A 20,303-nucleotide genomic window follows, 5' to 3' on the forward strand; every position below is an offset into this window, starting at 1 on the left:
ACCTGTACACACTGCACAAACAACGTTCCTGACAATTACATTCATGTACTGTGGTCCTGTCCACCTGTCCAGGAATTTTGGGGTAGAGTGTGTGAAGACCTGTCAAAGTCTCTGAAATGTCATATCCCAACCACCCCCTCTCTTTGTTTACTGGGAAACCTGGACGATGTCCCGATTGAAACATCTGTGGTTCACGTGGTTCTGACTGCCATATGCATCGCTAAGAAAACTATCCTCTTGAATTGGAAAAATAGAGAAACTCTCTGCATTAACCAGTATAGAAATCTTTTGTTAGATCATATTACACTTGATATAGCCTCTGCTTCCACTTCAGATCAATCTCTCTGGGCTCCTTTGATCGCTTCCATCACATAGCGAGGGTGGGGGGCCGTTGATGTTGTCCTGCAGGATGGTGTGGTGTGTGTGTGTGTGTGTGTGTGTGTGTGTGTGTGTGTGGGGGGGGGGGCACTGAGTTTGGAGTATCCGGATGTTCCCTGGAGGTGGGTTCACTGGGGGTGTCTGGGACTGGAGGGCCGTTGCCCCCCTCTGGAGGTGCTTGGGTTGCCTCGGGGGGTGGACTACTGGCGGTTGTGAGTGGGGCCCCTTGGGGATCTTGGCGGCAGCCATGGGTCACTGCCTGGCAGCTGCATTGCCCCTGGGCGGGTCTGGGTGGGGGCCTGGGGTTTTAGGGTGGCCGGCCCCGTGTGGGGATCTGGGCGGGGCCTTGGGGGTCGGGTCCTGACATGTATGCTGCAGGGAAGAAGGCAGGAACACGCAGCAGTGCCTGGCCTGGGTTCGGAGGCCTCAGGTAGACCTTGGCTCCTCTGCCGTTCCATCACAGGGGAGGGGGAGGTCCAGGAGGGGGAGGACCCAACCTTACCTGGATGTCCCATGTCTTATATATTCTGGAAGTTGTGCAAATGCAGGGATGGGCATAGATATTCTGCTGGGGTGGGGCTGGGTTGGTGCCCTCGGACTCCGTGAGGCTCTGTAATGCTGCTGCTTTGGGCCCTGGCAGGATGGGCTGGGGTCTCCATGCCCTGGGTGCCAGTTTGACAACAAAGGTGCCTATTGGGGCCAGTAGGGGAGCTGGCTCCCTGGAGGGCTAAGCCCAACCAGCCATTCCTCCCCATCCCTGCATATTTCTCTCCTCCTGCTCCCTCACATCATCACACAAATATACACATAGGACCTTGGGGGGTGGGCAAGTCAGGGAGTGCGGGTATGGACCCCATTTCCGCATTCCTGTGGCAACCTGCCCCCCAATTTTATTTGCACCTTATACACTTCCACTGACGACATTCCACACAAACACACACTTAGGGCCTTGGGAGTGAGCACATTCAACGGCATTTGGCAGGGGGATATCTCAGCCTCCTCCCGGGTGCCGGTGCCCACTTCCAATTTTAAACCGCACTTCGAAACCGAGGGCTGAGGGTGTAAGTGGGGTGGTGCGGTGGCATCAGCTGGCATAGGCCGGATGATGCCCGCACTGCCCGCTCACCACAGCCATGGAATACACCTCATGATCACACAACACTATATTGGAACAGACGGAGGGAGACTAGGGGTCTTAGCCACCTCTGTTGTTGCTAGGCTTCCTGGGGCTGGAGGCTAGGAGGGAGATCTGGCCGTCTGGTTGGGGTCTGGGGTGGTAGATTGCTGTGCTGAGCGTTGGGGCCTGCTCATCAGTACCCCAGCAGAAAGGGTCAAACTCTGGTTACCAGTGATGTTGTACCCAATGTGCAGCAGTACCGGGACCAGAGTGAATAGGGTGTGTATGGGGAGCATGAGTGGGTGTCCGGCGTGCATTTTTGTAAGTCTTTGGTTGTATGTGTATGTGTGAGCATGAGGGAGGGAGTGTGTGACTGTGTTTGTGTATGACTGTTTATGTCAGGTGGGGCCTTTGACTCCTCCCCTCTCCTGGAACTTCTTTTGATGATATAGATCTTCGTCCCCCCTCCCCCTGCCACACCTGGTGTGAGGGGTTGTGCCTTGGTCTGCCTGAGCGATCGTGGCAACCGGGTCTGGGGGTTTAAGATTTTGGCATCTGCCTGATAGATCCCGGTGGCTGCCTGGTGGGGTCTGGGTCCCTGGGCTCTGCTGGGTCCCCGGCGGGGGTGGTAGCCCCTGGGTCCCCGGTCGCTGAGTCCCGGGCTCGGCCGGCTAGGGGGTGGGAGGCTGCGGGCTGGCCTGAGGGCTTGCCGATGATGTCTAATGGGACTCTGCCGGCTGCTGGTTGTGGCCCCCCGGGGCGAACCTCTGTGCCGCTCGAGGGGGGCGGGGGCCTTTCTGGTTGCAGTCTCCTTGGGGTTCCTGTGTTCTGGGGCAGCGCCTGGATCTCTGAGACTTGGAGCTCCCCCGTCTCCTGCGCATCTTTGGGGGGCGGATCTGTGGTCCCTCACACTCTCTGTTGGACGCTCCTATAGAGAAACCTTACATAAACAAGCGCGTGTACACACACAGGTGCTCACATGGTGCTCTCAAAAGTATGGGCTTGGGCACGTTCAACACAGGTCTTAAGACTATGGTGGGCACTTAATGCATTGTGATCTATCATCGTGATTCTTCAGTTAAGCAATGTTGATTATATATTTCCTCATCAAGTTGACGCAGTGATAGATTGATCTTGTTGTAATGTTGTTGTCCCTTTTTTTTTGCCCTTTTGCTTTTTTTTGTCTTTTTCTGCGGGTCTAGAGGCAGACTCTTGTTCATTGTTTATTTTTGTGGAACACCCCCCCCCCCCTCTCTCTCTCTCTCTCCCCACCTTTTCTTTTCCTTTCTCTTTCACCTCTGTCTCCGTGTCTGGTCAGAATTACAAGCATTCAAAAACAATAACAATAAAGTTTTAAGTATCAGGCGTGACATTAAAAGCAGATGCTTTAATGCTCCACCTGAGAGTAAATCTGTAAGGCTTTTTACCAGCATTCAGACATCAATTCTGCTTGCTTCACAGCCAGACAGGACACGGTGAAAAAATAATAAAATCAGTCTTCAGATATTTCTTGGCCCAGTCTTGATGTTTCAGCTTGTGTGTCTTGTTCAGTGGTGGTCGTCTTTCAGCCTTTCTTACCTTGGCCATGTCTCTGAGTATTGCACACCTTGTGCTTTTGGGCACTCCAATGATCTTGCAGCTCTGAAATATGGCCAAACTGGTGGCAAGTGGCATCTTGGCAGCTGCACGCTTGACTTTTCTCAGTTCATGGGCAGTTATTTTGCGCCTTGGTTTGTCCACACGCTTCTTGTGACCCTTTTGACTATTTTGAATGAAACGCTTGATTGTTCGATGATCACGCTTCAGAAGCTTTGCTATTTTAAGACTGCTGCATCCCTCTGCAAGATATCTCACTATTTTTGACTTTTCCGAGCCTGTCAAGTCCTTCTTTTGACCCATTTTGCCAAAGGAAAGGAAGCTGCCTAATAATTATGCACACCTGATATAGGGTGTTGATGTCATTAGACCACACCCCTTCTCATTACAGAGATGCACATCACCTAATATGCTTAATTGGTAATAGGCTTTGAGCCTATACAGCTTGGTGTAAGACAACATGCATGAAGAGGATGATGTGGACAAAATACTCATTTGCCTAATAATTCTGCACTCCTTGTATTTGTTCTTTCATTGCCTGATCGTATATCACTTTGTTTGATGACTTTAAGTGGTTAAAAAGATTTATCATGTTTCTTTGTGGCGCAAGCAAGGCAATATTTACATATTATTGTTTGCTGACACACATCTGCTTCCTCGAACCGGAAGTGTTTCCACACCACAGAAGCGATTTTTCCTTTTCTCTCCACCAGCGGTTGTCTTTCTTCAGCCATTATCTCCCCCTCATCTTTTCTGCGTGACTGCTAACACACTAGCCTTGCTTGAAACTTTAGCACCGCTGCTGAAGACGAGCACACATGGGGGTGGCTGTGGGGAGAGCAGTCTGACAGAGAGTCTCCCGGGCTTCCAGCACTGTGTTATGTTGTGCCTCACACAACGTGGCTAGTGTGAGAGAGTGTCTACACACAAAGCAGCACGGGGGAAACAAATGAACGGAACAAAAAAATCAGGATTTTTTCTTTTCATGATCGTTAAAAATCCATATCGTAATTGAGATTAAAATTCAATTAATCGCCCAGCCTTAGAAGGGGTTTGATTACAGCTCCCTTCAGACTCTTTGGAACTTGCCCACACTGCAGACTAGAGTTGATTACATTATGAACCATATTTGAAATAGCTGGCCAAACATTTTTAACAATAGAGGATGGAATGATGTCGAGTGCAGAGCTGGATGGTTTCATCCTTCCAACAATTTCATCCAACATATCTGGGGATACAGAGTCAAAAGAATTTAAAATAGTTGAATCAAAACAAATTTCTTCATCAATAAAACTAAATTGCTGGGGAATTTGAGCTTGAAAAGTTTCAGTTTTGCCTATAAATTATGTCAGAAACCTCTCAGCAGTAGTCGAGGAGACTTTAAGTCCACCTGCACCCGAAGGATTTCAAATCTCATCCACGGTAGAAAATAGTACTCTTAGGTTATGCTCATTAGAGCTAATAATATCAGATAAAAAAGTGGATTTTGCCTTTTTTACAGCCATTTGATAGGAACACCATGCAGACCTCATGTCTTCAAATGAGGGCCGTGACCTAGATTTCTTCCACTTCTGCTCACATTTCCTGCATTAGGTGAAGATTCTCTGTCATCCTGGACATGATCATCCTGAGCTTTAATATAAAAACAGCTGGACATTTCTGGTCATCTTGAAGACGTTTTTCTTCTCATCCTAGAGGCTTCTTCACATTGGTTGTGAGTAGAAGATTGTGAGTTATGGTCAGAAATAAACACACTGACGGTCTTTCTTTAGTTTCTCTTTTGAAAACGTTTTAGTCTAAACAAAGGTGATGTTATTGTTCATAGAATTAAAATTCAAGTCCAAGTAGGACCTGTGGTTAGTTGGCTCATTTGAAAAATGTAATGTTTTTGACCTTGAAAGAATCAGGAATCGTTAGGAACTGGAATTGAATCAGGGGAATCGTTCAAATTCAAACGATGCCCAACCCAACTTTTTGTCTGAAGTGATTAACGTAACTGCAGTAAACGTTGACAGATAAAAATAGATTGTGACAGGATTTTTCTAGACCCTGCTGGGGTCACTCAGTGACGCACCCATTGACAACCCAACTCTGGTAATTGGCAGCTCCATAGTCAGAAACGTGGCAGAGACTCCAGCAACCATAGTCAAATGTTTACCTGGGGCCAGAGCGGGCGACATTAAATCCTACCTGAAACTGCTGGCTAAGGATAAGCGTAAATACAGTAAGACTGCTAATTACGCTGGTGGTAACATACCTGCAAACTCGGGGTGTGGAAAAAGGTGACAACTACAATGCCCCCCTCCCGTCTGTGGGGTTTGTAGTGACCTGCTCTGGCATTTACATACTTCTTGTTGGAATAATTAAAATAAACTCATCAACATGATTTTTTGCAAAATGCAAATTATTTTCTACCATGATGTTTAGACAGTCTCTGCTCAGAGAAATGAAAAAATATGCCTGACAAAAATGATTAGGGATCATCATATATTTTTAAACATTTTATGAGTCTAATTCACACTCATGTTACAGCCCCCTGTATTTGGGCTGATCAGTTTATCTCCCTCTGTTCATCCTGTGAGGTGAACCCCATGATCCAGCTAAATTCCCCCACCAGAGGGAGCCATTATCTGGAACCCTTTGGCCTGCTGCTGCTCCCCACAGGGCAGCTGGTGCACATCAGCTGATTAAGAGGTCTGCATAAAGAGTTGAAAAGCCAGACTGAGTATGGCGCCAGACCCGTGCCACAACCCGTGCACGCGCATTGGGTCCACACCGCGCGTGTGAACGGGACTCGCGAGCGAAAATATACATGGCGAGAGGTCATTTATGCACTGAGAGGGAGCAAACTGTGTCTGTGAGCGCACAAGGATGTGCACAAGTGACAAACCTGCGTGCGCGCGTTGCCAACGAGCACACGGCAGAGGAAAACGTACGCACGCGGCAGCCTCTCTGCGCGCTCGGCAGCCTCTGCGCGCTCGGTTTCTAATTCCGCTCGCTCGGCTGTGAGGAGTTTTGGCACTCTGGAGGCGTGGCCTGTGGCAGATCTTCCCTGTCCTCTGATTGGTTAGTTTACCCCGCACTTTACTCTCTACCTATCTATATAAAAAAATCTGTGATTCAGCAGTTGCTGTCATAGCTCAGCTGGGAGAGCGGGTGACTCTCACTCTGGAGGATCCAGGTTTGAGTCCGGCCAAGTAACATAGAGTTGATGTCATATTATTCTTTCCTAATTCCTGTGATATTATTTTACAGTTGTGACCGTTCAACTGTCATTAAACGTCCGAATGTTTGCTGGGCAGTGTTTTAAAAAGTGCACATAAGCTAGATGGTTTTAACCAGGTAAAAATAGACTTGTGGGTGTAGGTATGTTCAAGTTTAAAAAGTTCTTGCCTCATTAATGTATTGTTTATTTTTTTCAGCATTTAATTGACAAATTATCCTTTCAAATAATTAATTGATGAGTTACATAATTGTCCATTTAGAATTGTTGAATGGACTGAGTAAAGTTTGGTGCACTATATATATTTCAAAACATGTTTTTTTTTATTATGCATATAAATAATTTTAATGTTAATTTATTGAAATATTTCTATTTTTTCATTACCTCACCCTTGTTTTGACAAAAACAAGACCTTGCTGGATAATATCACGGAGAAACTATTTGTTCACAGTACATGGCTCAGTGAGGATCTGTGTAAAGGAGGAGATGCTCAGAAATCTGTCTGCAGATTGTTACAACCCAGACTGGAAGTGGTGGGCTGTAATAAGAAAGGAGACCAAACAGAGGAGTGGGGGTTCAACAACTGATTTATTTAACCAAAGTAAGGATTTACTAAAGCAAGTTAATGAACAGAAAATGGCCAGTGAGGACTCTCCACCACACAGGAGAGACCCAGTGAAAGCAGAAAAACAGTAGGCTTTGTAGGCAGCACCACACCCTGAGCCCAGGTGCCTCCAAGGCTGCTTAACGAGCTGCCTACAACAGAAGAAAAACACAATTAAACACAAATGAAAACCCAATGAGACGGTGGGGGCATCACAACACGTTCAGGACTACCCAAACACCAGTAATTCTTGACTGCACTGATCTGAGGTGTCAATGGCCATATTCCCCTCTCTTCCAGAGTCATATATTTTCCTCAAGTTCAACTGCACTCTGAAGAGGCTCATTTGGATTGTGCCACATAGGCCAGTGACCTTTGTCTCAGCACTGTATGCTGGAACGATCAGCGACCAACCTGGGAATCTGGTGTGTTGAAAATGCTACAACTAGAGATCGTCATCATGGTAGACAGGGGTTTCTTCATTGATGACATTGTGCCCTGCAAAGTGTACAGGCCAGCTTTTCTTTCTGGCAAACCTCAAATGTCTGCACGTGAAGCTATAGAAACAGAAGCCATAACATCTCTGAGTGCATGTGGAGCGCTCCATTCATCTGGTCCAAGAACACAAGGATTTTGATTGTTATTCCCCTCCTTGCATTTGTAAACAATCAGCTATATGCTGTGGTTTTTCTCCTTACCAACTTTTAAAATAGCCCACTAGTGAAGGCCTGGGCAAAGAAGCCTGATGTCTGAGAACCTCAACATATGTACGGCAACCACACTGTATATTTACACACTTTCATAAAGAAACTGCATATCAAGCTTTCATTCAGATGACCTTCAACAGTGCTGAGCCCTGCTGAGGGACATCCGAGTAAAACCTTGAGATGGCCATTTTCTGTTCACTAACTTGCTTTAGTAAATCCTTACTTTGGTTAAATAAATCAGTTGTTGAACCCCCCACTCCTCTGTTTGGTCTCCTTTCTTATTACAGCCCACCACTTCCAGTCTGGGTTGTAACAATCTGCAGACAGATTTCTGAGCATCTCCTCCTTTACACAGATCCTCACTGAGCCAAGTACTGTGAACAAATAGTTTCTCCATGATATTATCCAGCAAGGTCTTGTTTTTGTCAAAACAAGGGTGAGGTAATGAAAAAATAGAAATATTTCAATAAATTAACATTAAAATTATTTATATGCATAATAAAAAAAACATGTTTTGAAATACATAAAGTGCACAAAACTTGACTCAGTCCATTCAACAATTCTAAATGGACAATTATGTAACTCATCAATTAATTATTTGAAAGGATAATTTGTCAATTAAATGCTGAAAAAAATAAACAATACATTAATGAGGCAAGAACTTTTTAAACTTGAACATACCTACACCCACAAGTCTATTTTTACCTGGTTAAAACCATCTAGCTTATGTGCACTTTTTAAAACACTGCCCAGCAAACATTCAGACGTTTAATGACAGTTGAACGGTCACAACTGTAAAATAATATCACAGGAATTAGGAAAGAATAATATGATATCAACTCTATGTTCCTTGGCCGGACTCAAACCTGGATCCTCCAGAGTGAGAGTCACCCGCTCTCCCAGCTGAGCTATGACAGCAACTGCTGAATCTCAGATTTTTTTATATCGATAGGTAGAGAGTAAAGTGCGGGGTAAACTAACCAATCAGAGGACAGAGAAGATCTGCCACAGGCCACGCCTCCAGAGTGCCAAAACTCCTCACAGCCGAGCGAGCGGAATTAGGAACCGAGCGCGCAGAGGCTGCCGAGCGCGCAGAGAGGCTGCCGCGCGCGCACGTTTTCCTCTGCCGTGTGCTCGTTGGCAACGCGCGCACGCAGGTTTGTCACTTGTGCACATCCTTGTGCGCTCACAGACACAGTTTGCTCCCTCTCAGTGCACAAATGACCTCTCGCCATGTATATTTTCGCTCGCGAGTCCCATTCACACGCGCGCTGTGGACCCAATGCGCGTGCACGGGTTGTGGCATGGGTCTGACGCGATAACTGAGCCCTAGTCCACACGTAGCCGGGGTTTTTTGAAAACGAATATCCGCCCCTCCAAAAACTTGCATCCACGCCACCTCGTTTTAAAAAAAAAACTGTCCACACGTACCCGGATAAATACGTTGTTAAGGATATGCCAGACCTGTAGGCGGCAGTACTTCCCCCGTTCTTAACCTCGTCCTTCGTCTGTGGTCTTCCGCAAGGAGCAGTAATTCCGCTTGCAAAAACAAACAAGCAAAAAGTGCTTGGACAATTGATAAAGCGAGCGCAGCTCTGAGGGCATCCATGATGCCGGCTAGTGTAAACAGAGGCCGCACACGTGATGTCAGCATTTTTTTGTCGCGGAAAGTGACGTTGCGGACCTTAAAACTCCGGTTTTGTCCGTCCACACGCAGACACCCAAAACGGAGAAAACGCAGATCTTCACTTTGGCCGGAGTTTTTAAAAGATCAGTTTTCGTGTGGATGACAGGCCAAAACGTAGAAAAATATCTACGTTTTGGCAGATCCCCGGCTACGTGTGGACAGGGCCTCAGAGGAGCTGGAGAGAGAAGCGCAGTGAATCGAGAGGTTTTGAAGGTTTTGATTACTTTATTTGTTCTTGTTTTCTTTTTGTTTGGTTATCCTATTCGGATAAACAGGAGGGATTATATTATGGAAATGTTATGTTTATTATTAACTGAATGTATTATCCTATGTCTAAAAGCACACACACACACACACACACACACACACACACACACACACACACACACACACACACACACACACACACACACACACACACACACACACACACACACACACACACACACACACACACACACACACACACACACACACACACACACACACACACTCTCTCTCTCTCTCCCACAGACAGTCTTATCTTTATTATAAATAAACTCTGAGCAGAAACCTTTCTCCACACTCATCATGACTAAATGATTTAGGTTTCTTCTGGACTTTCCTGCACGAGTCTACATGTTGCTTCACTCTAACACATTTCTTATGAACCAAACAGCCTGAAGACCTTATTGCTGGATGACTTGTCTCCCTCACGTGTCTCTGGAGAGACCACTTGTGAAGAACTTGTTGACAGACTTACCATCTGACTCAGAAGACCTGCTCTCATTCCAGTCATCATCTTCATCTCCAGGTTCAGACCCAGAGTCTGACAGCTCAGAGTCCAGATTCACATCATCTTCATCATCATCATCATCTCCACTAACTTCAGTCTCTGAAGGATCAGATGTTTGTTCATGAGGGTTCAGATCTGGGTTCCTGCTAGTTCCTGCTCCTCCACCAGTTTCTGCTGCCATCTGGTCAGCTGAGCTGCTGGTTGGAACATCTCTGTCTTCTATTTGCTGCTGATGAAGCTGTGAGACCAGAGGTTTCTCTTCATCATCCTCACTCTTTATAGAAACAGCAGTAACAGGAAACCCGACAGCTTCAGTCTCCTCCTTCAAACAGAGATGCTCTCCCTCCAGACTGGTCCAGAGCTCCTCCTGTTCCTCCTTTATGTGGAGGTGTTCTGGGTCCTGCTGGTCCACACCAGCACTCTGTTCTTCAGGAGCTTCTTCTTTAACCAGCACCAGCTGTGGAACATCTGTAGGAAACACAAACACAGATCAGGGATTGAAGCAAAAAATTCTCATCTGACTTAAAATTATTGTGTGTGTGGGGGGGGGGGGCTCACATTGTTTACACACAGCCACTATTCGGGTTTTGATTGGTTTTAAGGTCAGTATTCTTGTTTCTGAAACATTTGGAATAACCCGTTCACACACACAGTGTTTAAAAGTGTGGGTGTTGAGATTTCTCTGAGGTAAAAAACAGTGTTTCCCTTACATAGGCGTAGCCGTGGCGGCCCACCACGGCTGAAATCCCAGCGCCACGCCTACAAGATCCCAAGTTATATTGATTTTTTTTTTTTGCTGTGTCCCGAAGAAGCAGCGGGAACTACTCTGTTGTTGCTTGTGATCACAGCCGGCAGGCAGCAAGGAGGAGGAGGCGGCAGGGTGGTTACAGCTAGGGATGAGCCGGAAACTCATTTCAGACGAGTATCCTGTACGGATAAAGCATTTTTGACGAATACGAGCATGAAACGAGTAAAACACGTAAATATCTGTAATCGTGCTGAAGGAAAATCCTCATTGGGTAACTGATTGTCTTCACGCTCTGTGATTGGCCAGTCACATAGAGCGCCCGCCCCTCCCTACACACAAAACTGCAGCCGGGAGCTCAGTCCGTCCAGCCCATTCACGTACGCACACACACACACTCGCACACACACACACACACACACACACAGTAACGGATCTCTCTGTGCTTGCTTCACTGTTGCTCACGTTTCTTCAGTGCTCCCTAGGTGTAAAGGAGGGTTTGGTTAAAGCTAGCTCTTTCCAGGTGAGGTGGCTATCAATATGGTGTATCTGTTAGAATACCGGTAGAGGCTAGATGCATCCTTTGCTGTAGATCCAAATCTTTAATCTTGGTTGATGGTAATCATTAACAGCATTGACAACAGTCTGAAACAGTAAACATAATTATTAAGATAAGAGACAATTCCAGTGACAGCAAATTCTCTTACAGAATATAAAATTATCCAATATACCAGCACTCCGTACTGAACTAACCATATGTCACATATGTCTTAAAATGAATTACTAATTAACCTTCTCATTCAATACAGAAAGGGGGAATGAGGAAAAACACATTTATCTTAATTAACCAACTTACAATCTAACAGAGAAGTTCAAACAATAGCGCCCTCTTGTGGCTAACTACGATCTCCATAACTCACTCATGTGACACTGTCAGCCTTTACTCACTAGAGCAATTATAAGGTGGAACCAGAAATGAAATATAACAAAACTCCTCATGTCATTAACATCAAGGCTAACCAACTTTAAATATTTTTTATAAAAGGAAAGAAACGTGTTGGACATAAACACTTCAGTAATTCAATACTCAACTAATATTCCATAATTAAACGGAGGAACTTAATAATGCAGTCTTAAACATGAAGTAAAGTGACTCACTTTCTTGCATTAACATAATGCTGTCAACATCAACATGACTTGCAGGAGAATGAACGCTTGTCAAGGAAAGAAAAGGGAAAGTTCTAGCGCTGGAAGTGAGCTCACTGTGAAAGGCGCTTCAAAATAAAGGCATGTCACTTCCTGAATTCCCACCAAAATAAAACCAACAAATTTTAACAAAGGTAATATATGAAATTCGGAACCTTTTATACACTAGGTTTTCTTCAGCTCGCATCTTTTTCAGTTTAATATTTAAAGTTACTTTTTTCATAACGTACGTGGTGCATTTGACAAGACAGAGCTGAAAACGGCTGTAATGCATCTTGATGTTCTTAACAAACAAATTAAATCAAAGGTATTGGTCAGTAATGCCAAATATGTAAATTTGTGTTTCAGTCATTTTTATACTGGCTTAAAAATACTTCATTAAGTCTACTAAGCAGGGGTGTAGAACGTGTTTAATAGGGCCAGCCCAGTAATGATCTTGGGGCAGAAAGTCAAATAAAGGGGGGCAGAAGGAGATGTTTTTCCAGACGCCAAGAAAAATTAAATGCCAAATCCCCCATATAAAGTGTGTCACTGAGAGTTTAAAACAAAAATTATTCTTGTGCAAATATTGGTGTATTCACCTTTAATACTAGTTATTAAAATGCAGCAGTTGCTGGATTAGTGCAGTTCAGAGTGGAGTGCATCAAATAAAACAATATTAACATAAAGGTGAGACGTGTCACCCCCCCCCCCCCCCCACTCACACACACACACAATATTTAGCTAGCTCCGTGGAAAGGCCTCAGTAGAGCCTTGGTCTGGCTTGGTTTGTGTATTCTTGTTTGGATATTTTTTGTGCAATCGTTGGACAAAATGACTTGCTGTGGCATTAATTGCACTAATAGAGCGTCCAAGGAGTCTTCACTTCATTTTTTTCGGTAAGTAATATTATATTTATGTATTTTAGGTCACTGCCGAGCTGAGCTTAGATTTTAACATGTACTGTTTAACCATGAAATTTAAATGTAATAGGGTAAAACCCAGTGCATTTAACATAATGCTGCACTTTAGAAAATGGGTTGAAATATAACATGTTGGTGGAGCTGGGTTCCGACTATCGGCTTGTGGAGCTCTCGGGAGACCGATGTTTTCCACCTGTTTCTCCCCTCCCCGCAGCGCGGTCCATCTCTGTCTGATCGCGGCTTCTGTTTGTTGCGAGCGGGCTGACGGCTGGTTCTCCCAGCAGCTCGGCGCATCTGTCTGATCGCGGCTTCTGTTAGCTGCGCGGGCTGACGGCTGGTTCTTATGGCAAGCCAGAACCGCCAAAATACGCCACTTGTCCCCGCAGCTCGGCGCATCTCTGTCTGATCGCGGCTTCTGTGTGCTGCGCGGGCTGCCGGCTTGTGGAGCTCAGGGATGGAAACCTTTCCACCCGGTTCTCCCCAGCGGCAGCTCTGCACATCTCAGATCGCAGCGGCGCTTGTCTGCTGTGCGGCTGCCGGCTTGTGGAGGTCTCGGAGACCTCTGTGTTCCACCCAGTTTTACCCAGCGGTCAGCCCGGCGTATCTCTGACTCAGAAGCTCTGGTGTTGTGCACAGTTAACTCCGGTTGTAGCTAGGTTGCTACCTCTGTTAGCTTAGCTCCTACCTCCACATTAGCTTTGGGTTAGCTTCAGGTTAGCTTGTAGCTACTTCGACCGGGTGTCGTCAGTCGATCCCAGCCTTACAGCCCCACCCTCAGCTCCACCTCTCTTCCCTTTTATGGAATTGTCTGGGCTTGACGGAACCTGTGACACGGTCAAAATGGCGGTTGTGGCCACCTCCCATTTTAGCAGAAAAACTTGTTATCGGAGTCTATGGAAACCCATTGTCCATATATTTATGTTGATGGTTTCAACACCGAAGCGCATTTCAATTAGCAACAGGAGAGAGTGAGCGAAAGAGAGAGATTTTGACTGAACTTTTTTCTGATCATTCCAACTGACGGATTTCCGTCGCCGCGACAGAGAACTTTAATCCCTGCTCTTGATCCAAACGTTGGACCTTTTTTGCCTCTTGCAATGGTTTCTGTCGTTGCTGGTTTCTCTTTTTTCTGCCACAGCACCGAGATCACCACGTAGAGCTCCAGTAAAATGTGTTCAGACTGTGGAGCGCACGTTTAACGAAGCTTCGAATCAGTAAAAAAATGAATCGAGGAACTTAATGAATTGAACCATATGATGATTCGTATCAGCCCTACTTCCTTTCAGCACTTTAACAACTCTGTCAATTTTTTTACTGTATGGGCGTCAGAACGAGCCCCCGCACCTTGAGAACTAACATCCCAGCTCTAAAACCGATCTTCATCCGCATACGTCGCATGTCACATGATCAGGAAGCAGAAAATCCATGTGTTAGCAGATTGTTTGGGGACGCTGCTGTAAAAAAAGTGAGGCGAGAAACGGAAAAGCTTTGCAGATCACAATTCGACAAAATGCGCGCGCGGATTCTTCCAGATGTAAGAGGTGAGTCTCCGCTATGGTTTGGTAGTTTTGGCGTTGACATCATCATAGAGCAACATTCTGTGACTCTTAAAAAACTGTAAAAACTCTGAAAAACACTGGCAGCGAAGAGCTTTTCTGATCAGGAAATGGATGGCAGTGAATGAATTAAACAAAAAGAAAATTCTAATTTGTGCTGTGTATCCATAAAAAAATAAATTTTTAGACTTCTTCTGTGTTCGCAAATCTGTCATTGAATCATACCTTAATCAGTCACATGCACAAACCACGGCCCATCGTCATTTATTGGACTAATGATGGGCGAATGGAAAAACAGCCCAACCCTAGTGTGGGCTACCAGAGCTGCAATACTTACTCTGAACTGCGTGGAGCTAAAGCCTGATTTATGCTTCTCCGTCTGCGTCAGTGCGGAGACACGCAACGCTATTATCCGTCCTTGCGTAGGGCTCCGGCACTAAATATACTATCTGCGTGTAGTATATTTAGATTGTTTATTTTCTGTTACTTACCGGGCTGGCTCCTCCCCTGCTGCGTCAGCCCCCACAAGTTTTCGTCTCAAATGTTCACTTAGGGACGTCGTGCTTCCATGCCATGCTAGATGGTTTTTGCATATTTTGCAGGTCACCCGTCTTAACATGGCATCTAGAGTGAAGTGCTCCCATACTCGTGAGGTTGTTGTCCGGGGTTTCTCTGCAGTTTTGTCGCTTCTATTTTTCTTCCGTATTTCTTCTTGTTCCACCATTTCTCACAGCAAGATGCGCGTCAGTAACGTGTTACATCATGAAAACGGAGGGCACTTATTGGCTCGTTTCTTCTTCTACGGCTCCACTGGTAGATCAGTGGCTCATTGTGGTAAAAATAGACTTTATGCGGTAAAATGTGATTATTAAACAACTAATCGATGACTAAAAAAGTTGTTAACTATTTTAATAATCGATTATAATCGATTAAATCGATTAGTTGTTTCAGCGCTACCGTCTCCCCAACTGTGATTGGTCAAATGATGATGCGTGACTGATGCTACAACAAAGGTAGGTTGTGAACAAGATGAAAACCTCTCCTGTCTCTGACTGATTCTCGTAGTGACTGAAACCCGACAGAAGACCAAATAGTTCCCACAGCTCCCCATGGGGATGTGTCAAATGCAGGACGTAACTTCAACAGTGTGTGACGATGACTTTGGGACTTTAACTCCCCTCAAAACAAAAATTCTTTGGATCAAAATGAGTCACATGACCACTAAACTTGGCTTCAAAAATCATTCATTGGAGATATCTATTCACTCTAAAACTTCAATGTTCTACAACAGTCTGTGAACGAGTGAATGACTGTGATGTAAAACGCTTTGGGGGGTTTTAGAACCCCAGTAGTGTAAGTAACTGTGGAAAGGCTCTGTAAATAAGTGATTGTCCGTGCATGGTTTAAATTTGATTTTATAGTTTTATACTGCATGCTTTTATTTTGGCGGACCAGCAGAGGAAATAAGGGAGAGCAGAGAAGGTCAATGGACTTTTGCTTGGAAACTGACAGCATGCTGTAAGACCAAACAGACAGGACTGGGCCTCTATACCCTACCTTTTGACAATTAAGCGCCTAGCTGGAATTGGGAACAAGGTATTGTTTGATGCATGTGTTTTATGTGGTTTGATGTGATTTTCTATGTATGTTGTTGTGTTTAAAGTGGTTAAATGCAGAACAATGGTAACAGCCATCTCAACCATAGAGCCAGGTGAATGCCCATGCTAATATTAGCCTTTGTGTGGTTCAAATGCTTGGTGTTTAATATTGGTTTTAGCTTTCAACATGTTTATACACATTTTTGATCTCACTCAGCCTACTATTAATGTAGATTCAATAATATTGTGAATGGTTATATGGCATAAAGGTCATCTTTGTAAGAGCTCATTATAATTTCATTTATCTGTTTTGTTTAGCTCTTATGGTGTTTCAAGAAAGAAAAGGTGGATTTATGTTCAAAATAAGGATGCCAGCTGAACATGAATAAAAATTCCTTGAGAAACATCAGTACGCTTCACCATTGTCTGGCTGGGTTCGCTACAAGTAGTGCTAAACATATACAGATCACTATTTTAAAGATTGAACCTCAGTCTCATAATTTCACTGTAATGTCCCACCATAATGTAACCCAGTAGATAAAACACCTTAATTTTATTTTATTTTTTGTATCAGCTTACTTCCATGCTTTAATTTAGGAAAATACTTTTAGTTTGAAAAGACGGAAGTGTCATTCCTTAGTTTGTTCCTGATTCCGGTTGGCGCTCCCGTCGAGTTAAACTTGCCCTCTCATTTGTTGAGAGTGGCGTTAGTCCCGCCTTCCTACAAGGTGAGTGACTCAGGCGCCGTTTTTTGCTCTTTGGAGAGCTGGAGGAAGATTGCAGAGGAGCCGCACCGAACCATATTTCAGGGGATTGAGTCGAGCCGTATATACCTTTTATTGGGTGAGTCGCTATACAGAACAGAAGTTTAAGAGTATTTGAGTTTTCTAGACGGCTAATTTAGGTTATGTGTTATAGTGGGTTGTGTGGAGCCCACGCTAGAGAGACCAGGTGACTGTGATGGCGCTTCAAGCACGCTAACACCTCATCTTGGTGAGTTAACGCCATGTGCTTGCTAAGCTCTGCTAGCAACCTGCTAACTAAAGCTAACTGACTTTGGCCAGCCACATGAGTTCATTTTAATGGATGTTAATGGTAATTCTGCTAACAGAAGGGAACAAATAATTATTTTTGTTTAATTTTTCCAAATGAATGTGAATATTGTGGATCTTAAACGTCAGTTTTGTTGATTATCATATTGTTATTGTGTAATTTTTGTATTACTCTATGGTTACATGCTAATCATAATCCTTGTTAAAAAAACTGGTTAAAAACTGGAAAAAAAAAGATTCAAAGTATTAGTTACGTGAGTTAAAAACATGTTTCATGTATTGCCAAAATGTATTTTGAGAAAACAAATGTACATGCATGTAAATTGTTACTATGGTAATGTGAAGGACGAAGAAAGAAAAGATTGTAAAAGCTATAGCTGTGAGAATAAGAGATGAGAATTTTATTTAGCTGTAAACAATAATTGCATTATTGTTGTGCAGGCTAGGTTTTTATGCTCGGTACGGGACTGAAGTGGATTGGAGTCCTGGATTCTCTCCGGATGGAGATGGCGAGCCTGTGCCCGAACTGAACTGAATCCCGATCAGGAGAACATCATTCTTCTATACTGAGCCAACATTCCAGTGGTAACCACTCAGACCACTGAACCTGAGTTTTACAAGACCGAGGAGACTTTCTTTTTGACTAGACTACGACCAAATAGAAGACTGACTTTGAGCTCAACCTGACTAGGTTTACTGATATAGGGGGAAAGGCCTAATTGTTTAATTATATGTCTATTGCAGCTGCTGTATTTTCTGTTCTATTTTCATATATCTATATAAAATTCCAAATCTGGTGCAACTGTGTTTTTTTGCTCATTCTTTGGATCCAGCTATTCCATTTCCCACTCACTGGCAATTTGTAAGGTAATCCTGTTGGACCTAGAGTCTGGCCTATTTATTTATTTTTTTTGAATAAGTGGTAACTTAATCTGACGCCAGGGTTACAATAGACTGACAATATATTCATTCATCCACCAGTACCTGTGTCCATGCTGTCCAGGTCCAGGTGGTGAAGAACACACGATGAATCAGTCCCAGCTGATGGATGATCCTGAAGTGGTAGCAGGTTTTCTTTAGCCGTGTTTAGCTAACAGCTGCAATAGAAACAAAGCAGGAGAGCTGATTAAGATGCTGCTTCAGAACAACGCAGGAGATTAAAGATCCAACGCTTTGGTTCTGGCCAAAGGAACAGCAGCAGATCCAGAGGGCAGGAAGTCTAGAGAAAAGCTTTTCTCACCCACAACCTGATTCTGGAGCTCCGATTGTCACGAAGACCGCAGAATATCTTCTCTGGTTCTGGAAAGAACTCCACCAAGTTGTTGAGGAGGAGAAGAAAGTTTCCACAGCCTGGTGAGAAGATTTCTGCAGCAGCAGCAGTTAGTCGCTTTAGCTGATCAACTCTCCCAGAGACTGAAGTGAAGACATTTTTACTGCAGAGCCTCAAATATTCTCCTCACACACCAGAACAAGCTAGCTCTGCTAGCAGCTTCCGGTTTCTGCTTCTTCCGGTGGTCGGTGATCAGCGTAAAGGTTCACTAGCTCCACCTGCTGGAGCAGAATAAAACACACTTGGCTCTCATACATAACTTCCGCTGGTGGTTTTGTAGACAAAATATTTGTCGTAATGTTTTTTGTTCCTCTCTCCAAAAGCACCTGGCTGCAGACCTCCACTGTCAGGACGGGAAATGCACGGGATACATTACAAAATAAAACGGCAAACATACTTACGTTTGTAATTGATAGGTTTCAATATCAAATATTACTTAAAATCTATGAAATGTTTCTCTATAGTTCATATGTAGTTGTCATTTAACATGCTTACGGTTGTAATTTTTCTAAATGAATTAACGAATGGCCGGGATAGCTTTCAACATAAAACGCTAACATACTTCCGGTCGTCATATTTATAAATAAAATCCTGCATGCTGTTTCGGTTGAATCGCTCTCCTCACAAACGCATTTTTGCTCCGGGTAAGAGGCGGAGGGCTGGGGTTGGCTTTTTGTTAGCCCAAGACTCTCTGCCTGTGTGTTGGGGTTTACCCCGGGGGACAAGAGGGTAGCTTCCCTGCGCCTTCGGGTCGGGGAACCGGTCCTGACTGTTGTTTGTGCTTATGGGCCAAATATCAGTTCAGAGTACCCACCCTTTTTGGAGTCCCTGGGACGAGTGCTAGATAGGGTTCCATCAGGGGACTCCATTGTCCTGCTGGGGGAGTTCAATGCTCACGTGGGCAATGACAGCATGACCTGGAGGGGTGTGATTGGGAGGAACGGCCCACCTGATCTGAACTCGAGTGGTGTTTCATTATTGGACTTCTGTGCAAGCCGCAGTTTGGCCATAACGATCACCATGTTCGAACATAAGGATGCCCACCGGTACACTTGGTACCAGGGCAGCCTAGGTCGCAGGTCGATGATAGACTTTGTAATCGTATCATCTAACCTGCGGCTGTATATTTTGGACACCCGAGTGAAGAGAGGAGCAGAGCTGTCAACTGATCACCACCTGGTGGTGAGTTGGATCAGAAGGCAGGGGAAGATGCCTCGTAGACCTGGCAGACCTAAACACATAGTGAGGATCTGCTGGGAACGCCTGGCAAAAGAACCTGTCAAGACGGTTTTCAACTCCCACCTCCAGCAGAGCTTTGACTGCGTCCCGAGAGCAGTGGGGGACATTGACTCAGAATGAGCCTTGTTCCACTCTGCGATTGTTGAGGCGGCTGTTGCTAGCTGTGGTCATAAGGTGGCCAGTGCCAGTCGTGGTGGCAAACCCCGTACCCGCTGGTGGACACCAGAGGTTCGGGGAGCCGTCAGGCTAAAGAAGGAGGCCTACAGGGCGTGACTGGTCTGTGGGTCTCTGGAGGCAGCAGACAGGTACCGGATAGCCAAGCGGGGTGCAGCATTGGCAGTTGCCGAGGCAAAATCTCGGGCGTGGGAGGAGTTTGGTGAGGCCATGGAGAAAGACTATCATGGAGAAAGACTATCGATCGGCTCCAAAGAGGTTCTGGCAAACTATCCGGCACCTCAGGAGAGGAAGGCAGCAACTCGCTCACACTGTTTACAGTGGGGATGTGGAGCTACTTACGTCAACTGGGGCTATAGTCGGACGGTGGAAGGAATACTTTGAGGAGCTCCTCAATCCCACCTATGCGCATTC

At 45.0% G+C, this 20,303-nt stretch overlaps 1 protein-coding gene across 1 annotated transcript in view; it reads right to left on the reverse strand.

Annotated features, from left to right (window-relative positions):
- LOC129156791 (zinc finger protein 271-like) overlaps positions 1-18,942 on the reverse strand; it is a 41,787-nt gene extending 22,845 nt beyond the window's left edge. The window contains exons 1-3 of the mRNA XM_070548194.1: positions 18,387-18,942; positions 18,131-18,243; positions 10,055-10,555 (exon numbers count right to left, since the gene is read on the reverse strand). Of these exons, the coding sequence (XP_070404295.1) occupies positions 10,055-10,555; positions 18,131-18,140 (511 nt within the window). The 5' untranslated portion in view covers positions 18,141-18,243; positions 18,387-18,942. The remainder of the gene's footprint in view (positions 1-10,054; positions 10,556-18,130; positions 18,244-18,386) is intronic.
- Between the last annotated feature and the right edge of the window lie 1,361 nt (positions 18,943-20,303).

This window comes from Nothobranchius furzeri, chromosome 2 (genome assembly GCF_043380555.1).
Source record: "Nothobranchius furzeri strain GRZ-AD chromosome 2, NfurGRZ-RIMD1, whole genome shotgun sequence".
In the NCBI taxonomy this organism is placed as follows: Eukaryota; Metazoa; Chordata; class Actinopteri; order Cyprinodontiformes; family Nothobranchiidae; genus Nothobranchius; species Nothobranchius furzeri.